The 25,361-nt window shown below is 34.8% G+C and overlaps 1 protein-coding gene across 2 annotated transcripts in view; it reads right to left on the reverse strand.

Moving 5' to 3' along the window:
• Nucleotides 1–25,033, reverse strand: part of USP9X (ubiquitin specific peptidase 9, X-linked) — a 94,335-nt gene extending 69,302 nt beyond the window's left edge. For both annotated transcript variants that reach the window (XM_006864266.1, XM_006864267.1), the window contains exons 1-10: nt 24,910–25,033; nt 20,351–20,496; nt 17,515–17,594; nt 14,486–14,598; nt 12,561–12,779; nt 9,516–9,631; nt 9,052–9,303; nt 8,837–8,975; nt 4,714–4,866; nt 3,891–3,995 (exon numbers count right to left, since the gene is read on the reverse strand). In XM_006864266.1, coding sequence (XP_006864328.1) covers nt 3,891–3,995; nt 4,714–4,866; nt 8,837–8,975; nt 9,052–9,303; nt 9,516–9,631; nt 12,561–12,779; nt 14,486–14,598; nt 17,515–17,594; nt 20,351–20,496; nt 24,910–25,005 — 1,419 coding nt within the window. In that variant the 5' untranslated portion in view covers nt 25,006–25,033. The remainder of the gene's footprint in view (nt 1–3,890; nt 3,996–4,713; nt 4,867–8,836; nt 8,976–9,051; nt 9,304–9,515; nt 9,632–12,560; nt 12,780–14,485; nt 14,599–17,514; nt 17,595–20,350; nt 20,497–24,909) is intronic.
• Nucleotides 25,034–25,361: the final 328 nt, after the last annotated feature.

Here is a 25,361-nt window from a genome sequence, read left to right on the forward strand (position 1 = left end):
GTTCAGTAGTATCTGGAGTCTTAAAAACTTACAAAGCAGCCATCTAAGATACGACAATTGGTCTCTAACTCTCCAGAACATCAAAAGAAAAGGAAGAGACCAAAGATTTAGAGAAGAATGTAGTCTACTGAACTAATAATCTTCATGAGCCACAGCCCCATAAACCCCGAGACCAGAAGAATTAGATGGTGTCCAGCTACCAGTACCAAATGTTCATTCTTAACAGGACCACAAAAAATGTGGATCCTAACAGAATGGATACAAAACTCTCAATTCAAACAAAGTTCATATCTAATGGTTCAAAGGAAACTAGAGGACTCTCCAAAATTAAGGTCACCATTTAGCTAAGTTAACAGACTGGCTTATAAAATAAAGGAAATCACCACCTGTAAATAACAAGTTCCTAAGAAAATTAATCTATGTAAGAATACATGGTCAAAAGTTATTCTTAAAGCCAAGATGAAAAACAGGGGTCAGGGAAAACTACACCATCAAAACGGAATTCAAGAGAGTAACAGATTGTGAAAAACGTAACCGATTCGTCATTGAAAAGTTTATGTAAACATTCATTTTGAACAAAATAGATTTTCAGAAAATTATACTTAAAAGATGGCCAAAACATGATATAACTTTTCTTAATAAATGGAAGGGAAAAACCAGCAATGTGCATTACACATTTGAAAACAAAACCACTCACACACAGAAAAAATATGCGACAAAGACTGTAAATAAGCAATAAAAAATAATCACTAACTTACATTTTAAAAGGCAATTGGGGGGAGGCAGGCTTGCAGGGTATACACCCTTTTGGTTGGTTGATGATGCATGGAGGGGACTGTAACCATGGCAGTGAAACAATATACGATAGGATGAATATAAAGCTAATGTTCTCTCATGTAAGCTATCACATAATTCACAACATTAAAAAAAAAAAAAAAAAAGGCAATAGAATGCTCATTTAAAACACTAAAATGGTATTTTTAACACCCAGTTAATTAACATGGTTATCACAACTGAGAAGGGTGAGAAGGGGAGGGAGCAGTTATAGGATCTAGTGGGTAGAGGGCCAGGGATGCTGCTAAAAACTATGGGAAAAGCTGTATGTATAAAGTTGCTTAATCAGTGTTTCTTGGAAAATTAACTGAAATCAAGCTAACATCAAACAGAAGACTGATTAAGTAAATTACAGGATATCCTTTCAATGTGTTATTACACAGGTATTTACAATTATAAATATGGGCTGTGGTGGAAGGCAACTTGAGTGCTTGTTAATTCCTCCTTGCAACAAGGATTCCTTTCTCATGTTTTCCTACGCTACAATCTTTAAAGGGTCAGATTGCAAAGTCATACTTCCACAGAGATGCTGGGTAGATTTGAACCATCAACCTTTGTGCTAATAAACTAGCAAAAATATGAAAACTGTTAAGGTTACAAAAGGAGTCCTGGTGTGGTGCTGTAGAATAGGCACTTGACCATAAGATTGCTTTGAACTACAAGGTCAGCGGTTCAAACTAACCAGTCACTCCTCAGAAACCCTATATACAGGGTTGATATGAGTCTGAACCAACTCCATGGCACGTTAACAACAAGGCTATAAAAAGAGAAACTGCAATATTAGACTATATTACAATTACAAACATCTGGCTAACATTTTAAAGCCAGGCAACCAGGCATTATGTGTCTCCTGAAAAAGGAGCACTTCACTATCTATTAAGTATTCTAGCAAAAGGAATGGATAGATGAAAAAGAAAGCTTCCGTATCAAAGTGCTGATACACATCAAGGTAACCAACTATTTTCTTCAATGAATAAATTACAAGGAAAGAAAAAAAGACAACAGGGAGAAAGCATAGACTCAAAACAACTTAAAACACATTATCAATTAATTACTAAGTATGCACTAAATTTGGATAAAACTTCAAATAAATTTCTAAAATAAAGCTATGACCTGAGAGAATTATGTTTTGTTATTTGACAATAATAAAGAATCACTAATTTTTTGAGTATCTTCTAGCAGTATATACTAAAATAATTACATATGAAAAGGAGAACGAAACTAAGCACAATTGTTCACCCAAAGCCATGACAAGGAATGTGGAAAACACAACCAAAAATTGGGAGAAATTATTTGCAACACTTGAACAGACAGGCAAAGGACTAGCATTCAGAATTTGTTAAGAACATTTATGAATCAGTAAGAAAATACAAACCACCCAATAGAAAGAAAACAAAGGCACAAGACTGGAACAGGAATTTAACAAAAAACAAATTGAGAATAGCTCAAAAATAAGTGAAAAGATGTTCGACCTTAATAATGATCAAGGATATAAAAACTAATACCAAGTGAGACATCATTTCACAATAAGCAGGTAGCCAAGGAATTCAGACAAAAATAGAGAGCTGGCAATCACACAAAACTCTTGATAGCACCATAATTTTGTTACAATCACTTTGGAAAATAAACAACTTCAAAGTGTTCCAGACTTCATGCTTCCTTCAAATAATCTTTATAGGAGGAGCCTTTCACAAGACGTAATGCTTAAGAATTATTCAGTATGCCAACATCTCAAAATACAAGGGACTCAATAAAAACATGTTAGGCCATTAGGGGAGAGAGAAAGCAAACAGTGAAATTATTGTTTTATTATTATTTAGATCATTGTTTTAAAATCATTCTGAGAAGAGAAAGCATCTGTGGGATGCATTAACAGTTGACACCTTTTTCTTTTTCCCATCATCTCTGACACAGGTCATATGTAACTATTTCAGAAGCCAGGCCTTTCTTCCATAGCACTGCTAGGTGAGTTCATCCTTTTATATTAGCAGCAAAGCACAAACCACTTGTGCCACCCAAGAATATTACTTACCCATGTCAAAAATAACAAATGGTAAACAGCACTTTGTTTTGTTACAGAAGCAAGTTACACAAGTTCTTGGTGACTATTCCTCTCTTCAACCTTCTATTAATAGCTCATCCATGTGGTTGACATGCCCTGATCGCTTCATTCTCATTGCTATAAAGTATTCTACTCCACAAATATACCCTAACTTAATAATTTATACCACCTGTTTATTCATCCGCCATAGCTGCTTTTGCTGTTACAAGTTAATTCTGGTACAAATACTCTTGAACCTATATCCTGATGCATGCAAGTCTCTTGTATATTCATTAGTCAAACGAAAGGGTCAATGACATAATTTTGTACGTTACCAAAAAGGCCAAACTACGTATTCCAAAATGGTTATAGCAACTTACAATTCCACCAGAAGTCAGTTTAACTGTTGTTTTTAACAAGAAACCTTGGTGAACTAATGCTAGATGTTAATAGAAAATGCTTTTTGAATACTGCCATAAGATCGTATGTATTATCTCAAACCACAAATGGTCACCAACTGCTTGGGCTATCACAAACCCAAGGCTAACAACTGCAGAGACTACTATACAACATGGCCTTATACAATGGAACAAATGGCAATTTGATTACAGGGGTTCTTGGGCTACTTTAAGAACCACATTTTCATTAAGGCATGTTTTTTGCCTGTGCACAATACTCCAGATTTTCAAGGTATTGGGATTCCCTTGTTGCTCCCTCTTACTTTTCACTGCAACCCATCACCCTTCCCTTTAGTCCCATGGTTAACATGAACCTATTAAAAATAAAAACTGCCACCAGAGGTAATAAATTCAAAACAGTAAATAAGAGAATGATTATTTATGAAGGCTATTATTATAAAAATGAACACCAAGTTCTCACTGGAAAAGAAAGCAACAATAATTCCTTCACACTACATTGTTAGTAACATTTCTATTTACTGGTTAATACAACTTATGGGCTTAATCAATTAACCCTATTTTAAATGGAATAATACTTTTGGCATGCTATTTATTACCTTAAAGCAATCAAAGAGATGATCCAGTTGTTCGGGTGAAAAGTCCCACGCCAACTTTGCTAATAGATCATGTACATTCTTCACAATGGCTTCATGTTTCCCTGCCTGTTGAGAAAACAAAGAAAATCTGGACATACTAAAATATGAATAAAATGTTAAGTAACATACACCACCTACTAGCAACTATTAATGAACTATTCCCATCTCAATCAACTGTCACATAAAAAAGTACTTAGCCATTTTAAATGCTTTTAGACCTGCCATCTAAAACATGGCAAATCAACTTTCGTGCACAGACTGATAATATGTACTTTGGGAATTTAAGTGAACTTTCAGTAAATTTATTTAATTTAACACTGTCAGTTTTAATAATGAAAGTAGGATAAAAATAAGATCCACTAATGGTATTATTTCAAAATTGTAAATTTAAGCACTCAAAGGTTTGGCTTTTATAAACATAAAAACAAAAACAACCCAACAACTTTGTAATCAAGAACTCAACACTTCCCAAGTAATCCATAGGTAGGAACATTATCATTAATATAAATCAAAGGAATTATGCAGTTTCCAGCTCCAAAACCACAGGTATTTATCTTTCTCAAAATGTACAAGTTTTTAAAAATAATTATTACCTATCTTAATATTGTTTGGTTTTCCATTGTTATATTTATGAGTAAACAAATTATACAGATGACTTAAACTTTCAAGAAACAAGCAGATTAACTTGCTAAATTCAAACAAAACTCTGAATGCCCTATTTTCATGACTAGAATTATTAATTTAGCTTAATAAAAAAAAAAAGTTGCCATCTTAAATTCCTTACCTGCGCTGCCCAGATATTATCAAGATCTTGTAAGGTCAGAGCTTTTTCTTTGATGACAAAACGAAGAATCTTCTCGAGCTTTTCTACATACTGAGGTTGATGAAGACTATCCCGCAAGACTATGGATAAGATATTATTCTGCTGTATCCATTCCTAAACATAATGCAGAAAATTGTTTCAAAATAGAAACTAAAAAGGCAGTGTGTACATGTGTGTATGTATACATACGTATATTTATGTACATATACATACACACACACACACACACACACACACACACACACACACACACACACTTCTTCAAGTATTGCCCACACGTTTAAACATTGGAATCTAAAAACACATTCACACAAACCATATTACACTAATTTAACATGTCTATAAGGTCCTGCTGTGGTGCTGTGGGTTAATGCGCAAGACTGCAAAGCCGTTTGAACTGCAAGGTCAGCGGTTCAAGCTCACCAGCTGCTCCTTGGAAATCCTATATAGGGTCGCTATGGGTTGGAGCCGACTCAATGGCATTTAACAACATCATTAAGGTCAGTGGCTCGAGCTCACCAGCTATTCCTTGGAAACCCTATACAGGGTCTCTATTTATGTGTCGGAATTGACTCAACAGCACTTAAAAACAATCCTATTGATTTAATGTAAAATTATGAATACATTATCATAAACAGAAATTAATAATGCAAATACAGAAAAGTTCCCATGAATTAGAAAAACTCAAATCATTTATAAGATTCTACCACAGCATTTGGTAGAATCTTATAAATGATTTGCTTTTCTAATTCATGGAACTTTTCTGTGTTTGCATAATTAATTTATATTTATTTGGAGTCCTGGTGTGGTGCTATGGGTTAGTGCACCAGACTGAAAAGCCACTTAAACTGCAAGGTCAGTGATTCAATTTCACCAGCCACTCCTCAGAAACCGTATATAAGGTCGCTATGGGTTGGAACCGACTTGATGGCACTTTAACAACAACTACAACTACAACTACAGCATTTAACCAGAAAATATTACTTAGTGCCTCAAACTGCTGTGAATTCTAACAGACAGTGACCCTATAGAACAGAGTAGAACTACCCCATAGGGTTTTCCAAGGCTAGAAATCTTTATGAAAGCAGACTACTTCAGCTGGTTGGTTTAAACAGTCAACCTTTCACAATTAGTAGGTTCGGTGCTTTTAACCACTGTGCCACCAGGGCGCTCTCAACTGAAGTGTAGCAACAAAGCATTGTTTGGGTAGGGTTGGTAAACTTAACAATTTAGAATCTTTGAATTCTTCATATCAGTTTTGCCACAGAATGATGGTTTCATCTTGGGTAAACCATATACCAGACACCGACTTCTTCTCCATTAGCTTTTTAAACTTCAAAACAAATCCTATTTGGTTACTGTTATTGTCAGGTGCCGTCAAGTCTCTTCAGACTCATCTGACCCTGTAATAGGGTTTCCGAGGAGCAGATGGTGAATTTGAACTGCCGACCTCCTGGTTCAGAGTCCAAAAAAAATCCTAATGAGGGATATATCATCCTATTACAGGAAAGTGAACAAGCTTAATAAAGAGTGTTAAGAGCTGGGATCTGAATCAAGTTTGCATGTCTTCAAAAGTCTGTATTTTTTTTTAATAATACCATGCTATGCTACAAAGGAGCTATAGGAAAGCATATTGGATTATGATTTGGGCTATTAACTGCAAGGTCAGTAGTTTGAAAAAGGCCTTCTGAACCCGAAAAGATTGACAGTCTCAGAAACCCTATAAAGGGTCACTCTGAGTCGGAACCAACTCCATGACACACCACCACCAAAACACTATGCTATGACTGGGCAAATGTTTCATTCTGTTGTATAAGGGTCACTATGAGGGTAACCTATACTGCACACTATAAGGGTCGAGTCAGAACTGACTCGACAGTACTAATAAAATGTTATTATTACAGAAAGATCTTAGGATTAAAGTCCTAAAACAATCAAAATACTTTACAATTCAAGTTTACTTAATTTGAGTATTACTAACATACTATGCAGCTTGGTTGGTATTTATTTACTATCCACACCAACAGAACAAAGCACTAACTCATGATACAAAAAAAGTAAATATCCACACTTTGTTATAAAAATATCTCTTATTAGGAGTAAAAAATAGACCCCAAATGAGCTGCATAATTACATTTCTGAACTGATGAACTAGTTTTACTGCTAATCAGTTGCATGTATTTTTGAAAGATAAAAGAAAGATGTTGTGGCTATTGCCAAGTTGCTGAAAAGGTTTCTAAACACTAAAAAGTAATTTTCTTTGCTCATCTAGGGCTAGTAACATGTTAAGGATTAATATCAATCCTTAGACTATACTTTGAATCTTAGGGAGGACAAAGCCAATGTCTGCCACCAATGTCTAAGCATCTTCCATATACATTTTTTAAATTTCTTTTCATTTTTTTTTTGGAAAACGGTATGAGGGTGCTTCAAAAAGTTCATGGATAAGTGGAATTAAAAGATATTGGAATTTTTCCATGAACTTTTTAATGCCTTCTCACATATTACAAGAAATCTGCCATTAAGTGTCATTAATTATACTCACCATATTATACAAACCACCGTAACACTAACTATATCCTAAAGAGTCTTATCACTTCAAATAAAAACTCAGTATCCATTACACAGTAAAACTCCATTGCCCCAGTTTTTGGTAACAACTAATAAATGTTAGTCTCTATTTGTCTATTCTAGATATTCCATATAAGCTGTTGTTAAGTGATATCGAGTTGGTTCCAATTCATAGCCACCCAAGTATAGGATTTCCAAGGAGCAGCTGGTGAGTTTGAACTGGTGACCTTGTCATCAAACCGACCTTTAGGCCCTAATGTTTACCCCACAGCAACACAAAATGTGTCCTTTCGGGTCTTATTTCACTTAGTACCAATTTTTTCTAAGTTCATCCTATTTGTAGCATGTATCAGAACTTCATTTATCTATGGCTAATAATACTCCATTTTACTTAGATGATACATGATGTTTATCCAATCCTCTGGTGATGAACACTTGAGGATTATTTCTACCTTTTGGCTAGTGCCCAACGTACCATTTGCACATTCTAATAAATATCTTCCCTATGAAATTAAGGTTCCTTTAGGAAAGAATTGTTCTACAGATGTCTCGGCAGTACTGCAATACACTGTACACTCACAAAACAATGACTGAATAACTTACATGGCATACTTACTCATTCTAAAACTGTAACATAAATAAATATATGGTAAATAGTATCCTAAACTAATTATAAGTACTATAAAAATAAAGTTCTTAAAAATCATGATAAAATATTAATACCTACGTAGCTTATTCCATTATATTGTTTGGAGCTCTGGTAGCACAGTGGTTACAAACCGGGCTGCGAACTGCAAGGTCAGCAGTTTGAAACTACCAGCTGTTCCAAAGGAGAAAGATGAGGCATTCTGTTCCCATAAAGATTTATAGCCTCGGAAGCCCTGTACAGGGTCGTTATGAGTTGGAACTGACTCCACGGCGTATCACCACCAACCACCACCACCATATTTTTAACTGGGAATTGTTCATTCAAAACCAGATTCCATTTCAACCAACATCACTTTCCTACATGTAATAATTATTTCAGAAGACCTGGTTTGGTCCTGTAGGATAACACTGGTCTGCTAATCACAAGCTAAGTGGTTCAAACCCACCAGCCAATCTTTGGAAACCCTATACAGACAGGGTAACTAAGAGTCAGAACCAACTTAGCAGCACTTAAGAACAACAAAATTCAATAATAAGTTTATCAGAGATGTGCTAAGTTAGTTATCCATTTCACTACCAAATAATTACTGAAGTGCTGGTGTAGCGCTACAGGATAAGCACTGAACTGCTAAACACAATGTCGGCAGTTCATACCCATTAGCTACTCTTAGGAAACCCTATACGTGATCACTATTGAGTCAGAACTGACTCAACAGCACTAATATTATTTATAAAAAGATCTCAGGATTAAAGCCATAAAACATTCAAAATACTTAATTTTAGTATTGCTGATTTTAACTGGAGGTTTTCTGACTTTTGTCATACGTAGATTATTATTAGTAAGAAGAAGAATCAAAGGACTTACTGCCATTCGCTCAGCTGTGAGCCACTCTTCCTCCTCGGGGTTACCATGTCGATGGGTATAATATGATACACTAGATATAACCTTATTAACCTCATTCAGTGCATTCATCTTTCCATTGAAAGAAGAAATTTGTAATAATCTGAAAGAGAAATTTGGTGTTACCTAAAATTCCAAAACTGCATGCAAATAATTGTTTCAAAAGGTAAAAATCTTACCTAAGTATCATTTTTAACCTAAATATTTCTAAATTTTTTACAGTTTCTTCTTGTCCTGGAACCCTTGAAGCTAAATTCTTCAAAGATTTAATAATCATTGAAAGGGCATCATTTTTGGCTTCATTTTTAGCTTCTTTTTTCAGCTCTTCATCAGTTAAATTTTCTAAAAATTGTGGAACCATTTCTATGACTGGAAGAAAGTACTTTTTCACTGTATGAAGAGTGAGAAACTCATAGCATTGTCCAAATGGTCTGAAATATGGAAGACACAAAATATCTGTAATGTTTAATTTATTTAAACCAATTACGACTTAAATTTCAGACTATTTCATATCACTTGAAAGAAAATACCAGTTGAATGTTAGAGAAAACCACACTTGAAATTAGGAATTCAATTTTGAATCAAGCAATAAAACAGCATGTTCTATTGTACAATAAACATTCATTTAAAAAATATTACTTACTTAATAAGGGCTGCAATTATTTGAACATTTAATGCTGATCCATTAATAAAACGATCATGCAAAATCTGGAACCCATTTAAAGTGCCGAATTTGTTGAGAAGATCCACTAGCCAACCCTGCAATACAGTTAATGATTAAAAGTTAACTTTGCATTTAGGGGTAAAAACATATGCTATCCGAAGCAATTTCTTCATTGAAATATACTAGAAACAGAAGAGTCAATAAAACATACCACTGTATCAAATCTTTGCAAACATCATGAAATGCTGTTATTTTGTTCCAATAACCTCATTCATGAGATAAAAGCAGTGTTACTAGCATGTACTTAAGTATTAAGTGGATCAGTAAGACATAGCTCTTATCACTCATACCAATACAGCTGGTTAACAGGAATTAAAAGCTATGCTTCTATTTCAGGACTATTACAGCATGTGAGAATATATTCTAAGCTGAAAACACAATGGTGGTTTCAAAATATTCATCGAAAAATTCCATCATCTCTCTATTCCAGTTTTCCATGAATATTTTTCAAGTTTCCTCTCATCTGTAACAAGCCAAATCCTAATGGATTAAGAAGACTCTTCCAAAAAAGATTAAAAAGATAGCTGAATTCTTAATACAATTTTTGGTTGTTGCTGTAAACAATTCTTATTTCCCTAAAATATAATAATCTCAAAACCTGACAGTGGACTGTCAATTAAAAACTAATCCTTGGTGGTGTTCACTAGAAAAAACTAGTTGATTCCTTTGCTTGGAGCACCACCATATATATAAGACAATGGGGTGCCGGCCTTTCAACCTTTTCATTGACAGCAGTAACTCAAAATACATTGGCATTTCCATTTGTTAGGTTTCCTCATTATTTCATGGTGCCTGCATTCAAATAGGGGCATGGTTGAAAATCCTGCCAAATATATCATCTTTTACTCAGTTTTTATAAATCTTACAAGGAACCTGTTAGCAACATGCTGTTGTTAAGTGCTGTCAATGTGGTTCTGACCCATAGTGACCCTATTTAGGGTTTTTCCGAGACTGTAAATCTTTATAGGAACAGAAAGCCTCATCTTTCTCTAGCAGAACATTTGGTGGGCTCGAACCACTGACTCTGTGGTTAGCAGTTCAATGCTTATCCTAAAGAACCACAGCGTTCCGTAATAATACAATAAAAGATAAAATTTCTTTGATTTCAGTAGAAAGTGAATGAGCCATTAGATATATTCCTTCTTGATTCACATCCTTACTTTGGGCTATATAAAAAACTACTCTTGACAAAAGCTTTGAAAAAGCCAAGTATGCTCATAAGTTGCCATACTTTCTCTAATTTTTAAGTTCAATTTAAAAAAAACCAAAAAAAAAAAACCAAGGCTTCAAAGAAAAAAATTAAAATCCTCCACCAGAAGTCAACTCAAATCTTTGGATTTAGCTACCTTTAACTGTTCCAAGTGTCAGTGAAACGGACCTTATTGATCCATACAGCAAATTAAAGAAGTAAAATTTTAAAAGCTATATGGTATAGGCACACTGAAGATTCTGTTTAGATATTAATTTGATTTACTCTCAAAAATAAGGTATCTAAGTGGTAAACAACATGAACTTAAAAATATAAAAAATTTTCAGTTCTAAATTTAACACATTTCCATGATTTCAGCTTTTAGCAAGATAAATAATTATTATACTTCTTCAAAGTTTCCTGAATGACTTTTTCCTTTTTATAATTAACACTAATAACAGTATATACACCTCTCAAAATTCTAAAATTTCAAAACCATATATTGCTAATTATTTGATGTTTATTTAAAGATAGACTAGGGATACACTCTTCCAAGTATACACTTTGTTTACACTGACAGAGAAGTTTACAATGGAGAACTTTCACATTTATGCATCGTTGCTATTGTTGGCCTGACTCATGGAAACGCCATATACACCGGAATGAAAGGTTGCTCATGGCTGTGTCAAGCCAGGCTGATGCGATGTTTGGTTACAGACTGGACCTTTGTGGATCTATAGGGATTTTATTAGCTGACTAAAATAGAACACCAGGCCTTTCTTTCATATCTCAGTGTGGAAACTCTGCTAAACCCCTTGTTGTTCAACATCATAGCAACAAGCAATCCAGTGGCTGCATATGAGTTGCATGGGTTAAGAATTAAATCCAAGTGCCTTGCTCAGAAGGTGAGATTTCTACCATGGAATCAGCACTGTCTCCACATTTATGTATAGAACATATACATTCAGGTAAGACTGGAAAGTTTTAATATGTTGCTTTTAAAGGCAATCCTTGGATTATGAGTAAGTTCTTATACTAAAGCCTAAATTGAATTTGTACATAAATTAAAAGTTAGATAGCTATCTATCATCAGTTAGTCAAATGTTTGTCTTAGTATATAATGTAGCTTTCTATACATAAAAAACATTAAAGAGACCCTTACATACACTAAAATATCTTTAGCATAATATAGTCATTAATAATCATGTTTTATGTATTATTACAAACCATTTGTATATATCTCAACTTTTTAATAGACTTTTAAAAGGTTGGTTTCATGACTATGGGTTATATGTAATGTCAGGCATTCATAATCCAGGGATTGCTTTTTATGGTTTTATCATTTTACTTTTACAACATACTATTATTTTTTATCAAATAACTTGATTTTGGAGGAAATAAACAGTATCTGAAATGATCATGGCCTTAAATATTAACACCTAAATTCTTGAACAAAGAGGCAATCTAAAAAAAACACAGTGTTTCATAATAACTCAAATTATGACTATTTTCAAAGAGACTGGGCAGAAGACCGTAAATTAGAAAGCTAAGAAAAAGAGTCACAAGCACTAAACTAAAATGCCATCCAAGGCTATAAAAAAAAGCTCCTAGTTTTATAAAATTTTCATTTGATGCCTCAAATTCAATGTGATTGTCAAACTTCAGAATTTAAAAACTAAAATAATGCAGAATACCTTTAAGAACACCATTTAAACTTCTGTGGTAGAACAGAACAAGTTACTATTATTAATTTTGAAAATATTAAACCAACACACTTTTGGTGATCGAGGGTCTGGAGAACGAGCAAACAGTTCATCTTCAGGCAACTGAACACTTGATGAAACTGATTCACACGGACGTGTACCATTGTAGATATGGAATTTGCAATGAGGATTTAAGGCCATGGCAAGAAGTTCTAGTAGTGGAAACCAGTCTTGGGACAGCTTGGCCACACATAGCTCCACCAGGCGATGAGTATTGTTAATAATACATCTCTGTTTTAAAGGGGGGAAAAGTGAATTATGAGATGAAAACGTAATTTCAAACAAGTATCTTCCAATCTTATTATGTGTATGTAATAATGCTCTCTTCTCCATTTTTCTATACTAGTCATTTGGATTTAAATGGACTAATACTGGGATCCAGAAAAATTAGCACATATTCACTTCTTAATTTATATAACACCTTCTGAAAGTCATTTTCAAAATGGAGTAGGCATCACAGGTTGTTTCTTGCTGCTCTGTGTCTACAAGCAAGACGTAATTACCATTTTATCACTTTGAAATTTGTACACTAGATGCCATAATTATAAAAAAAAAATCTAAACACTATGGTATTTATCCATGGTAGAGTAGAATAGCTATAAACCTCAATGCAAAAATCTGACATGACATCACTTTCAGTGTCTCCATAACCTACAACGTTACATGCGGAATAAGAAAATACTGAAAGGTTTTATGACAAGGTCATTACTGGGAAATAGTTCAGAGCACAACAATGTATCTGCTTTACAACTTATGACCACTTCCTTATTATAGACAAATAACAGACAGTTGGAACTATTGTTTTATTTCATCAATCAAAGATGCACTTTTGAAGACCTCTGGAACCATAATCAATCGTGCACTGCTACTTTCCTAGATTGGACTGATGTATCCAGAGACAATATGCTATTTGCTTTAGCAGATATTGAGACCACTTTAAATTCTCTACTTGAGGATTTTCTTATATTAAAACTGTAAGTTGAAATCAAAATAAAAAACTACTGATATATTGGCAAATAGCTTAAATTTGGGGGAGTTTTTCTTCTCTACATCAGAAGCCAAGGTTGAGACACATACATGTTTCCTTAGGGTCCCTTTCTGCATGATGAGTTTAGTTCTCATTTACCTTTACATTGATTGACCCTTCAGTATCCCAAATGTATACACGCAGTCCCCAGGTTACAAACGTCCAACTTTTGGACAACTCCTACTTGCTGTTAAATGCAGGGCTACTAACCAATTGGAACTGGTTATGTCATGGCCAACTAAGCAAAACCATTATCTACTTTGGTGCAGTTGGCTGCCATCTTTGAGTAGGGCATCACCATCTTGGAAGCACTGCTTTAATATCATGTAAATTTGTTCTCACTTTGAATGACCTCCAACATATTCCTCATCACAAATCACCTTCACTTGCTGCATATGCAACTTTTAAAATCATTAAGGCTTTAAGCCCTCTCTCGTACTAAAGTAAGGATAAAAAAGAACATTATGCAACTGTTCCGGACTGCCCTGTAAATTCTTAAAGACACCGAGTTAGGAATGGATCTCATCCATAACCTAGGGACTGCCTATATTGTATATTACATTCTCCATCTTGGGTATTCTTTAGTGGTAACATAAAATACTAGTGCATCTTACAACTGACAGCAGGATATTATTTGATGAAATACGATGTGTTGTCTAAGGTCACAAAGTACTAGGAAAACCAGTAGATAAACAACTTTTTTTAACTCTAAATTATTGATCGTTCTAAATAAGAATGTTGTCTTCAATTAAGACTGTAACTTATTTTAAAAATTAGTTTCTCATTTTTAGAGCCTTTGACACAATTATTAGGCCAAATATCTACTCAAAATATACATTGTGTGTATGCACATTTACCCATAGGCATCATCATATAAATCTGATTTGGTAGAGTCAAATGCAAGACTCACATGGATTTCAAACTTCCAGCCACTCACTGCCTCATCTGTAAGGATTTTAGTGAATGATATTGTTAGCCCATCTCGAAAAAATCGCTGACAGGCTTCACTTTTAACATCAAGGCCTAAGAAAAAGGAAGAAAACTTAATGTAAACAAAACATTTCTCTGGCTGTTTTACAACGTCCAATTACATGACAAAAGTTGGTAACTGTTCACTGACAGCTAAAAAATGTAGAGAAGGTTTTAGAAAAAAGACTCAGCTTTATTGTAAGAGGTCAATAATACTGCAATGATTAACATTTCAAAGTTCCTAAATGTTATGAAGATAAAGCTTGATTCAGAAACAAAAATAATCTTCAATAATTTTTAAGTATTTAATAAAAACTACATTAAACAAAATAATTTAACACTAATTGAAAATGTTTGAAATCATGACATTGAAACTTGAAACACAGAATGGTTACCATGTGATGTTGTTGTTGTTGTTGTTGTTAAGTGCCGTCGAGTCGGTTCCGACCCATAGCGACCCTGTACAGGGTTTCCGAGGATGTAAATCTTTACCATGTGATAGGGAATCTAAACAATTCATTGCATTGTACTGCTTTTAAAAAAAAAACAAAAGCAAAAACCATTTCTCAACTATTTAAGTTCATCTGATTTCAGAAAGTGAACCGAGCCATGTGCCTCCAAACACAAAAAAAATCGGTTACACTAACTGCCAGTGATAAATTAATTTGTGTACTAATATATTACTTGATTTTGGTTGTACAAAAAGATGGCATCTAAATCCAGTATTGTACTTTAAAAAAAATTGAACTTTCCCTAAAACAAATCCCATGTCAAGGGGAAAAAATTACTGAAGGAAAATCCCTGCAACTGACAGACATCCACTGAATGTCCATGCCACTAAATATACCATTGTTGGTACGTGCCGTCAAGTTGATTCCGACCCATATGGACCTTGTATAGTATTTCCAAAGAGCAGCTGCTGAGCTTGAACCACTGACTCAAAACAACTTTGCAGTCTGACGCATTAGCCGGTAGCACCACACCAGGACTCAAATATACCATTAGCTGTTTTTATTTATCACTGTACTTTCAGGACACAGAACATGTCTAGCTCCGACGTTTTCAAATAGTTGCAGAACTGATGAAGAAATGTTGTTTACATAGAGTAAAGCAATTTGAGTACTGAGAAACAATCAATCTGATAATGTATTTTCCTAAATAATTTTTACAAGATTAGTAAGGCGCAGAATGATACCCTTTATATGAAGGCAGGTTTACTTTATATAAATGTAACTGCTACCCTTTCCATGAAGTTATGACAGACTTTAGCAAAGTACTAAAGATATCTTTAATTTGGACATTAAATCCATTTCCATTGTGATATTTACTATAGATAGGTAAAACACATCCATGGCTACCCTATTTCAGAAACTGAAATGTTATTGCCATGTATTTTTAACCTTTAATGTCATTAAAGGGAATAGAGAAAACAATGAGCAGAGAATTAATTATGTGGTGCTGTAGGATAAGCACTGGATTGCTAATTCCAAGGTCAGCAGCTCAAAACACCACCCAGTTCCTTGGAAATCCTATATACTATAGGGTGGCTATGTATCAGAGTGACTCGAAGGCAACAACATTAGATCAAGTAATTAGAGAAAAAATGTTTGATTGATTCTACCATTAAGCTTCTATTTCTGAACTGAAAATATCAATTACTTTTATTAGCACTTTTTTTCCAAAACATAGGCCCTCATCTTTTGATTCTAATTATTTCTTTTACAGAAAAATCAAATCTATTCTGCATACTGATAATAATCAAATATTCAAATTAGCTTATTTAAAACAATCAAACAAAAACAGTACTAAGGAAATGGAAATTTTTATCCTAAGGGGTTCATAGAAGATTCTATTAGGTAGAAATATCCACATACCCCCGGACAAGTGTAAACGACAACTTATGGATTAACATGCAATATATCTTAAAATTAGAAATGACTTATGCTAAAAATTTTTAAAAGTCACAAATATCTGAAAGTAGAAACCCATCACCTTTGCTTTCTAATTGATAAATTATCTTTCATGTCTACGATTACATATAGCAGATTAAGAGCCAAGTTTAAAATGTTTATCAACCCTTTAAGGGGTGCTGGTGTAGTGCTGTAGGATAAGCACTGAACTGTTAGCCTCAATGGTTGTTTCAACTCACCAGTCATTCCTTGGTAACCCTATACAGTGTCGCTGGAAGTCAGAACCTGACTCGACAGCACTTAACAAGTGATCCATGGGATATACATATCGCCCACCAACATTCTCAGCTTCTTGAGTTTCTCAGGAAGTTGCTATCCCAGATGTAGTAGTGCATAACTTCGGAATCTGAATAAACGGGCCTCACTCCACCAATCCTACCACCAGAGTCTACTTTAGACACATGTGTCCCACAAGACTGTATCAAAATCCCTATTACCTTAAATTTGTTCTCCCTTGACTTCACCACGCCATTACTAACAACACATGGGGAATCAACAAAAATTTCAAAACTGAAAATAATTCATTCGTGGAAGTGTTAAAACCTTTGAGTGTTAACCATTTTGAAGATCCGATTAAATGAAGAATCTTGTGGTGCTGCGGTCTAATGCAAAGTCGTTTGGACTGCAAGGTCGGTGGTTCAAGCTCACCAGCTAGCTACTGCTTGGATAACCCTATACAAGGTTGCTATGGGTCGGAATCGACTCGACGGCACTTAACAACAACAACATTGTTAAGTAATATAAATGTGTATGAATTTTACTTCTAACCTTAGAAAGCTCAGTAATACCCTTGAAGGTTTTCCAAAGGTTATGAATCCTTGCTCTATGTATTTACCATAAACCATACCAAGAAAACTTGGTGAGAAGACACTCATTCAATATTCCCCAATTAGAAGTGGTATCTTGAATAAGTGTCTATAATGGAGGAAAATTAAGGTTTTAAGGAATTACACTAAAGCATATCTAATAGCATATAATATAAAAAGAAAGCAAAACTTACCTTTTTTACTAAGATCAATAGCAGCTTCTAAAAGCACTTCTAATTCCCCTTTCGGCAAAACTGGAACCACCCATCGAGGCCTAGGAGTATTTATAAAATAGAAAGATGCTTATTGGTTGTATACTAACAGACACTATATAAAGAAGTTACTAATTATAATGACTCACCTCATTATAATAAAAGTATTAGTTATTAAAATAACAAAGATGACAAAATATCCATTTTGTGGGACGGGACTAAGCACCACCTGCAATCTCTACAAAACGAATTTTTAAATGTATGTGGAACAAAAGGTATGTAATAAGGATAAAAGCCCTAAGTTATTTTATTAACTTTCACAGAACAGAAAGCTTCTATACTAATCAAATGTCCGTTACTTGGACACCTACTGTTTCAAGTGTATAGGAAAGTATTCTTTGGGGATTTCAAGTTCAAGGAGATAGTGTAACAACCCACACACTTAGGTGTCCTAAACTTCCTCATAAGGAAGAAAATATTACGAAAGCGAGTTAACTGATATTTTCTGTCTCAATTCATCTCAGCAAAGAGAACCATGGGTCTCCAAAGTCACTATGCCTCCACACATACCATCCTTGCTCAAGTAAGTATGCAACATATCCCCAGTGATGCTTTCTCTGGGTTCAATGACAGCCCAGCTATGTAGGAGCCACATCATCTTCTGACCTCTTCTTCCTCACCAACCCCCCATTCACACCCATTTACCCAAAAGAAAAAGCCCTCTTCCATTCACCTCTTAGTCCTATAATAAGCCACTCCATTACTAGGTAAGTTATTAAAAATGAGCATATGTGCTACTTTTGTCGTTTTCTCTTCCCCTGGGGACTTGCTAATACACGGCTTAGTCGTCTAGTCAGCGTTAAGTACTAACAATCACCAACCACCATATAAACAGAAAACCACAATATACACCCTTTAGCAATAATGTTAGTTAGTGCTAGAGCGAATGGTCAGGAACCACTGAACTTAATTCTGTATGTTTGTTGCATACTATTATAGGCATCTGCCAGAATCACACTTAATGCAACGAAACTAAATACGATAGGATGAATGTAAAGCTGATGTTCTCCCATGTAAACTATTACGCAATTCACAATAAAAACTTAAAAAAAAAAAAAAAATCATGGAATCCTTGGCCTGTAGGATGACTCTTCAGATGTCATGCAGTCTAACTCAATAGATTTTTTTAGAGTCTATCCAAAACTAAATAAACAGAAATTCCAACAGCCCTTCAGTGAGTTAAGATTCTACAATTCACTTCAGCACATAGAAGATTTCAATGTGAGTCATTATTTCCTAATCTCAATTCTTTTCATGTGATGTCCTCATTGGAAAAGGAAACCAACTGCTAGCTATTAGTCTTTACACCTAAATTCCCACCATTATTTGGTTGTCTTAGGTTTATGCTCTATAAGTTTCCTTAGAAAAAAAAGTTTTTTAAAAATAAGTATGAGGGTTGACAGGAACAGTATTCCTTGAGTTCTTGTATGGTCACAATACTCTGTCAGGAACCTTTATCGTGTTAGTTCATTGTAAATGGAAATAAAATCTCTGGCTCACACACACAAAAAAAGCACTGGACTGCAAACCATAAGGTCACGGTTTGAGCATGCCAGCCACTCTGCGGGAAAAAGATGGTTTTCTGCCCTGGCAAAGATTTAAAGCCTCAGAAATCCTATACAAGGTATTGGAACCAACTCGATGGCACTTAACAACACAATATATACCATTAAAAACAATGGATATAAATCTGAAAGCATGTGTTCTTAATTGATAATAATTGTTAAGTGTGTGTAATGGAAGGGATACTTTACAAAGGACTTATCTGTAGTAATGGATTTCTATGTTTTATGTTAATGATTATTAACACCAACAGAATTTCTCTGAATGTAAAAGGTTCCCATTTCCTTTGCCATTACATATTTAATAGTGTTTAGACTTTTTCAGAACGTGAAATACAACCAAAACTCTACTAAAGCCATGGCCTCTCCGAGTATTCTTGATCCTTTCCTTTTTGGTGTGGGGAGAAAGTGTGACATTGCCCTAGAACACTCACCTGTGGAGCCCACAGCCCCGTTAGGCACAGTGGGATTACAGCCATGTAGGATTCCCTGGCATCTTCTTCCCTTAACCTCTTTAAATCTCTTTCTTCCCCTGCACATAAGCTTAAACCTTCACTCTCTTGAAGTCTTCCAAATAACCAAAGTGACTGTTTAAATATACAAGTGGGCCTCAAAAAGTTTGCAGGAAAATGGTATTAAAAGACAATGGAATTTTTCCACAAACTTTCTAAAGTCCCTCATATTATAAAAAATTATACTGCAAACTGAGGTAAAGATTAAAAGAGACAAATAGCTGAGTTGCTTAAATGACTCTGGGATTGCCAACGGTACACAGAAGGCAGTCTCTAAAGAACTCAATCTTCTTATGACCTGGTTTAACTCAGTGTCATCCCACAATTATTAAAAAGTCATCCAGCAATCCTAGCAACCAACATTATAGCAATGAAAGAAAGGCTTCATGAACACTCAAAAGGGAAGCCACATGTACTGTTCTAGTTCAGAAACACCAACTATGGTCATCATCATATACCTGAGAAAATTAGTTACACTCATTCCTTTTCATCTTTTACATCCACAGAAATAACTGCATTAAGAATTAATGGATTACAAAGATATTTGACTATAGAGGCAAGGGAGTAATTGTGACATTCCCCTATTCTTTTCCTTTTTTATTCACAAACACGTACAATGCTGAGAAACTTGGTAGGTTTTTCTGTATATTACACACATTAAAAAACAGTAACAAAACAACTCACCTGTTGATCATGTCATCCAACTTTGCCAGATCAGTATGTGGAAATGCAGGTTCCTCATCTTCAAGTTGTGGTGGGGCATCACCTTGACCTTGTTCATCTGGGGGAGTTGCTGGGGAATTCTCATTGGAAGAATCAGGCGATGAAGTCTTAATAAAAAAATTAAGTATTCCAAATTAAGTTTCTGTGATAACCCACAACAGCCTAATATATATACACATACACTGGTAGTGTAGTGGTTACGAATCAGGCTGCGAACCTTAAGGTCAGCAGTTTGAAACTACCAGCTGTTCCGCGGGAGAAAGATGAGGCTTTCTGCTCCCGTAAAGATTTACAGCCTCAGAAACCCTGTACAGGGTCGCTATGGGTCGGTTCTGACTCCACGGCACATAACCACCACCACACATACACAAAATCTAACAATTCAGATACCAATCTAGCTAAGGTAAAAATCTTGCGTATTACTTTAAATATATATATATATTAAAGGCAAAAAAGCTCAAGATGTTTCAGGTAGAAACAGGTAGTCTCTGTGCTACTGTTTTTTAAAATGATTTCATTTAATCCATAACAGCCTAATGAAATATCCTACAGCCATTTAATAAATGAGATAACAAACTCAAGACAGAAACTTAACTAGCCCCAAAGCAGACAGCTCACACTCCACAGCCAGGTTAATCACAATGTATGCTGTCTGTTTGCTTACACTTCCCATTATGAGTTCTGTCATCATATTGGAATATCATATTTTATAGATTTAAAAGTTTCTGATTTCTAAATTTGTACTTTATTTTATGACTATCCAAACAATTATTTGAAACTACATTGTGGTTTTTAAATAAGTCACATCACTTTCAGTATGACTACAACTGAATTTTCATTTCTTTCATTCCTCATATTCAGTACGTCTTTCTCTTTACCCTGTCCTTTATTTATCAATGATATTTTCACAACTAAGTGAAGACCTTTCATGACTCTTCATTCTTAAACTCTGGGAGCCCCTAAGTAGTCCTGGTGTGGCAGCATGGGTTAATGTGCTGGACTGCAAAGTTGTGGCTTGAACCTCAAGGTTGGCGGCTCAAGCTCACCAGCCACTCCTAGGTAACCCTATACAGCGTCCCTATGGGTCAGAACCGACTCAGCGGCACTTAACTACAAGTGGCATAAATAGTTAAGTATTCGGCTACTAACCAAACCATAGGCAGTTCAAATCCACCCAGAAGCATCCACAGATGAAAGTGATTCTAAAAGGTCAGTCTTTTTAGCACCTAGTCAACAACTGTGCCATTAACAGAATAACATAAATAAAAGCTTACATAAAAAGTCAGCAGTCAGATATGCCATTGTTAAAATGCTACAGAGATTATACATGAACTCATATACCCAATTAGCAACAAAATTGTGAACATTTGCTTAAGATGGAAAACGAAACTGTACAGGTGATATAGAGTTGGGTCTCAAGGCAAAGAATCTATAGCACAGAATTCAAGCATTAGAAACCCAGCAGGACAATTTGTGTTTGGAGTATGCAGCTTTATAGACATGCTTCCTTCTTTCTTTTGAAACCTTTTCCTCCTGATATTATGTGTATTATATACATTTCTCCTAGAAAACATAGACAATACCTATAATACTACACCAAAATACCAACGAGAGTTTCAATTTTTTCCAATGTCTATTCTAGGGGCAAAAACCTGTTCATATGTGTGTACATATAATGTTTTCCCATATAATTAGGAATATTCTTATAAAAGTTAGAAATTAAAAAGAATCCATCTCTTTTGTCATTTTTACTGGTTAACACACAGCTATAATATGTCTTATAATATGTCTTATAATGTCTTATAATAGATGTTATATACGACATATACTGAGCTTTTTTTGCCCTTAGGCTATTGTTGTTGATAAGTGCCAGTGAGTTGATTCTGAGTCACTGCAACCCTGTATAATAGGGTTTCCAAGGAGCAGCAGGTGAGTTTGAACCACCAACCCTGTGGTTTACAACTGACTGCTTTATCCCACAGCATCCTAAGGATGTTGTTGCTGGGTGCCATCGAGTGGTCACGCTTGAGTCCATCGATGTTACCACTTGGCCAATCCATCTCGTTGGGGATCTTCCTCTTTTTCTCTGACCCTCCACCTTATCAAACTTGGGATCTTTCTCCAGCAACTGGTCCCCAGAAATATCATTACTAAAACAGTATAGATAATTTCTATGGCCAATGGCATCGATCACATCAAATTCCATTCCAGAATTTTACTCTAATACATACTTAACATTAGCAGCATTCATGCGTGTTCATTTCACAGCGCCTTTGCCAAGTCCAGCTTGTGCCTACAGTGAAACCTATGAGCGCTGGAACAACAGGACTGCCTATTTTTCCCAGTCTAGCAAGTTATCCAACTTTGGGTGCACTCTTAAAACTTTCCTATCATTCGTTTAAGTGAAAAATCTTTAAGTTCCCCCTTCTATAACAGGTTTCTACCTTATACCAGGTTCCAGCTTATGCAAGTTTTACTAAACTTAATAAAGCCTAAAATTCTCTACTGTGGGAATGCACTTTTTCAAAATATTGTATTAAGTGAAAGCAAGCATTTAGAGAAATTCTCTTTATGATGTCAAAAGCATATCAAAAAAGCATGTGTGCCCTAAGTCATGTAGATATTAATGCTGTGGCTTGCTTCTTTGTGGCTCAAAAGAATCAGATCTCACAAAATAACTAAAATCCTACAGTGAAAACGTAGTGAGGAGTCGACAGACAAATAATAATGTCTTGGTGCTTTGTTGTGTTTAAATTACCACAGTCACCTTAAGAAATTTAAATCTATTCGAAAGTGTATAGTATCAAATTACAAATCACAGACCCAAGAACTCTAGGAATTATTATGAAATATACTTCAAAATAAAGAATTATTATGAAATATACTTCAAAATAAAAGACTAAAGTAGAGGTTTAACTTTTCTCTAAAGCCATGCAAGCCACAGCATTGCAAAAGAGGTTAGGATTCCATACACAGTATGAGCATAAAATGTAAAGGAGAGAGCAGACATTATTAAAATGCTACTATCTCTGGAATTTAAAATAATAATCTTCAGTATCCAACACAAACCTCAGACTATCACACTTCGCTGGAAGGGCTAACCAAGAGGGAAAGAAGCTCTCTTCTATCATACATAAAATAAAGTATATTTAATATATGATATTTGGACAATAAGTTTATTCCAAAACAAATACACTCTACAATCCCAATACTTGTCTAAAAACTCATCCACAAAAATTCTACATAAACTTGCACCAACTGTAAAAAATAAAAATAAAAAAAGAAAGCATGTTTGTGACTCATGTACATGCATCCAACTATAGTTACCTCTTAGCATTGTTTTAGCCACATATTACAAGTTTAAATGTTTGTCTACAATAGCATTAAGTTTAATGTTCACTACTATAAAGTTGTTTATTTTGGAAAGGCTGAAAACCAATTATCTAAGTTTCCACCAAAAAATGATTTAAAAATTTAGGAAATCAAATCTGAGGGAAGAAAAGGAAAAGAGACACAGGGAATAAGTATACAAAAATAGGAACAAGCAATCAAAGCCAAAAGTTGTTTAATGAAATTGATAACACCCCTAGAAAGAGTTATCAAGCAAGACAACACAAACTAGCAATATAAAAATTATTTAATTCTATTCAGATTATGATTATAGATGTTAAAACATAAAGAAGAAAATAGTAAGTAAAAAGGACACTGTAAGTACTTTTACTCCAATAAATGAGTCTTGATGTAATGGACAAATAACTTAAACACAATTTACAAGAAGTATTCTAAATTCTTCTATTAAAAAAAAAGATTTGAACTGCAATTAAAACCTTTCTACAAATAAAACCCAAGGCTAGATGGTTTCCTAATACAATATTCCAAACGATCCTGGTGTGGTACTTCAGGATGATGCACTAGACCGCAAGGTCAGTTTGAATCACAAGGTTGGTGGTTCAAACCAACCAGCTGCTTCCTTGGAAACCCTAGCCAGGGTTGCTATGAATTGATCAACAAACAGTACTTAACAACATGAAGAAGTAACAGAAACCATACACAATTTCTTCCAAAGAATGGAGAGGAGTCCTGGTGTGGTTACTGTTGGTTTCTGTACTAGACTGCAAAGTCGGCTTGAGCCGCAGGGCTGTAACAACAACACAGTTAGTGTGATGCAAAGATGAAATGTGGAACACGTGGAGTTATGACTTGAATCCACACTCTTAATCATAGGCTAACTCTAAATAATTCAACGCTTTTGCCCCAAAATTTACACAGGGCTAAAACATTTCATTTTAATCATGACTGACAAAATAAGACATCAGAAAAAGGAGGGCTATATAGTAAAGCATCACCATGTACAGCTCCTGAACTCTCCTATATATTAGTTTTCTTAGATGAAATGTAAACTGGCAATGTTTTATGGCTACTTTACTATTTATTTTTAAAGAAATGCTACATATTTTAAATACACCCCGCCCCCCAACATATAAAATCGTAACTTTTAAGTAGTCTCTTCGACATCCTACCTGATTCTGTTGGAGGGGGGGCTGAGACTGTCCATCAGGAGCCTGGCCCTGGTTGTCATTCCCTCCTACTGGAGAGCCACGAGTCGTGGCTGTCATACTCGACACAGGGCAGATCTTTGCAATTTTGTCTGTTTATGTAGTTGTCTTCAGAAAAGAAATTATAGTCCACTTATAGAAGATGAAGTACCAGCATATGTCAGTCTTAAAAAGCTCCAATTCAAGAATAAACCATCTTGCAGAGACCATTGCATAACCTACAAAGGGAGAAAAAACATTTTAAACATAAAATGCATGAATAAGAAACTATACAAATATTAATATGCTCAGTAGCACCAAACAATAATCTAAAAATCTTTAAAAACAAAACAATGAATCATTACTATATTCAACAGAATGAGCAGACAAGTTAAACCAGCCAGCACATGAAGAAAACATACAAACCATACATAGTT

Source organism: Chrysochloris asiatica, unplaced genomic scaffold, assembly GCF_000296735.1.
Source record: "Chrysochloris asiatica unplaced genomic scaffold, ChrAsi1.0 scaffold00062, whole genome shotgun sequence".
NCBI classification, from domain to species: Eukaryota; Metazoa; Chordata; class Mammalia; order Afrosoricida; family Chrysochloridae; genus Chrysochloris; species Chrysochloris asiatica.